Raw genomic sequence first — 3290 nt, 5'->3', positions numbered from 1 at the left:
ACTACACCCTCCAGTGACTATGCAGGTATTGCTGAAAGAATTCAAAATGTTAGTCGAAGATGTACTGATAGGTGTGTAGCTCTCAACTGTCCTTTTAAAGAATTTCCAGAGGCTATCAATATTGACTGTATGCATATTACTGATTTACAACTACTAACTGACTATCCTGAAGACCTGCCTACCATTGCTACTGATAACAGTAAAAGGTTATTCTTTAATTTCGGTTTTGAAGGAACACGTCGAACCAGTTCCGTAAATGGACGTAATCTTAAGCTACCATCAGCATCACTGGCACAGCTTGAGCCAAATAAACTAACTGATATTGAAAATAATGAATACTGCATGGACCCAACAAATAATGAAGATGCAAATACGAATAAGTGTGATCGTAATAATGAAGTAGAAGTGATATCATCCGATTGCCACTGCACTCATGTTGTTGATGCAGAGGCTGATAGTTCCATCGAGCTAGTTCTATCAGCAACTGGATCAAAAGAACAACGAAATAACTACGCGTTCGCTCATCCAATACATCTTCATGGTCATTACTTTCATGTCGTTGAAATTGCATTTGGTGAGTATGACAATAATGGAACACTTATAGCTGGTAATGATACAATTGATTGTGGGGATAGTTACCTATGTGTTAGACCTCGCTGGAAAACTAATAAGGACTACTCTACACGTACAGGAATGACAAGGGTCTCTTCTAAAGCCCCACTGAAGGATACTCTGTTAATACCAGCTGGTGGGTATGCTGTTGTGTATTTTAAAACTGATAATCCTGGTTGGTGGTTCCTACACTGTCATATTGAGGTGCATCAATTGGAGGGAATGGGAGTCATCATTAATGAAGGAGGGATGAAAACAACACCTCCTGATGGCATGTATAAATGTGGAAATTTTTCATTGACAATAGACGAATTCAAAGGCATAATTTCGAATGATACATCAGCACTAACACCAGTACCAACATTAATAATACTCCTATTATTAGTCCTGTTATCTCTCTAATTACTGACCTCTTCAACAAACAATAAAGTACAATAATGAGCAGTAGAAATACTATAGTACACATAATACATAAACAGTGAACATTTTAATATTAGATATTTGCTGCATGTGTATGCTAATATGATTATCGTTGTTGTCATTATTATTATTAGTGGCAAGAGTTAATATTAGGCTGTTAAAGAGTAACAACAGACCATCTTGAGATTAAAAGTCTCAGTAAAAAGATAGTACGGCTCGCTGCAAGTATGTGAATTCGGGTGAACGAAATTCACTGATGCATAAATATCAGACTCATACTGTCCTTGTAGAGGTGTGTGTAGGTACATGTGTCTATTTTTTATAATTTGCTTAACTACATTTAATACATAAGACAATCCCTATACGCCCCCACAGTAAATTAATTACAGTATAGACCTACAATGTAGTTTGTACCTATGGTTATAATCAAACGAATGACAATGATGAGAAAAATAAAAAAGACAATAAACATTAGAGCCTTAAATAAATCAATAACACACTAAAATAAACATTATACTAACATGCACACAAGCACATAACAGCTCAATAGTCCTACAATGTGCACACTAATGCTGAATAGGGAGACTTTTTGCTTGTTTTGATAATATGTAATTGTTTTTTAGTGTATGTCAAATAAATATGTTATTGTTTCTTTATAGTCTTTCCGTTGGGTAAAAGTATCAAATAACAGTGATGACAGCAATGCAAACTGACAGGTTCAGTTTATATACATTTAAAACACATATCACTAACACAAAAAACAACCAGAACAACAAGGAGCTATGAGTGGAGCTACTTTAACTTGGGAGGAGTGTGAGGAGCAGCTACTTTCTGTCAAAGGAAGAAACCTTACTCAAGAGCAGTGTGGTAAAATAATTGATGCTTTAACTGAGCATATTCGAAATGGTGAAGTTGAAAGAAAAAAGATCATAGCTGTACTGGAAGCATTGAAGGAATTAATAAATTCCAATTTCTTTGATAAATTGGATGCAGTGGAGAAAGAACTCAAGGACCAGAATGAAATAATAAAAGATTTGAAGGCAAAATATGAAGACCTGAAGGCTGAATATGAGAAGCTTAAAAAGCTTCAAGATGATCTATTAATTGGTCAAATTGCTCTTTCGTTAGAAAGTAAAATTGTGAGCCGCACTTTGCAGGGCACAGGGATTTCAACTAGATTCATCACCATCAAAAACATTGAAGATGCACTTTCTGGACGTGAGCACTACTTTTCTAAGAAGATATTCACAACAGAAAAGCAAAAAGAAGCAGTGCAACGGAACATTGAAAAATTACATGCAGAATTCCCGAGTATAATCGGTTCTGACATGCATAATGTAATCATTCATTACAAGCAGTGCAGGAATCACCAAGCTCACCAGGAACTTGAAATTGGTGAAATTCGAGCTCGTTTAGCTGAGAGCCAATTTCAGAATCGAGAGATCATTGATAAAATGCTAGAAATTTTGGAAGCCCTTCCATAATGCAAGACAAGTTGATATTATAACAAGGAGACTGAAAGAGTACATTTTGATTATAATCCTCATAATATCATTATATGTGTACTGTAGTAATGTGTAGTCAATGTCATAAAGTCAGTCAATGCATTTATTAAATTGTATAATAAACTGCTTATTTATTTATCAGATTTCGTAGTCAGTCACTTTAATTATAAAAATTTATACAAATACAAGACGATAGCCAGGCCCATTGCCACGCCAACACTGACTTCCATTAAAATAACTTATAATACTAATAATAAATCAACAAATAAGAGAAGAAAAGAAGATATGCATAACATTAAACATTAACAACCTTAAATAACGCACTATTAACATATACTAGTATACACACATGCACATGTAGTATGTAGTACATACTGTAATATATAATGTAGTTACATTGATCAGTTCAATAATAGTATCTATACTGTGTATACTAATAATGATGATATTAACTGTTGTGTAGTGAGAGTCTGAAGATGTCATTCATTACAAAGAGACCATCACCAAACTGTTTGAGATAAAAAGTCTCTGTGAAACTGTAGTGGGGGATCATCATCAGTCTTGAATAGGGAGAGAGAGAGAGAGGGAGGGAGGGGAAGAAAGAAAGAGAAATCAATGGATCACAATGTGTTCTATACCAGTATGTACAGTACAATATAATGTCTTTATTAGCTGTTTCAAGAAATTCTTGATCAACATTGCACAAGTATATGTATTACTGTACAGTGTACGTATAATAGTATATACATCTTA

The 3290-nt window shown here is 34.4% G+C and overlaps 1 protein-coding gene across 1 annotated transcript in view; it reads left to right on the top strand.

The window, feature by feature from the left end:
* Positions 1-1014, top strand: part of LOC109583198 (uncharacterized) — a 5305-nt gene extending 4291 nt beyond the window's left edge. Inside the window, exon 2 of the mRNA XM_019998442.1 lies at positions 15-1014. Within this exon, the coding sequence (XP_019854001.1) occupies positions 15-1014 (1000 nt within the window). The remainder of the gene's footprint in view (positions 1-14) is intronic.
* The last annotated feature ends 2276 nt before the right edge of the window (positions 1015-3290 follow it).

This window comes from Amphimedon queenslandica, unplaced genomic scaffold, assembly GCF_000090795.2.
Source record: "Amphimedon queenslandica unplaced genomic scaffold, v1.1 AMPQUscaffold_13319, whole genome shotgun sequence".
Taxonomy (NCBI): Eukaryota; Metazoa; Porifera; class Demospongiae; order Haplosclerida; family Niphatidae; genus Amphimedon; species Amphimedon queenslandica.
Note: the sequence above shows the minus strand (reverse complement) of the source record. Positions and strands in the feature narration are given on the sequence as shown.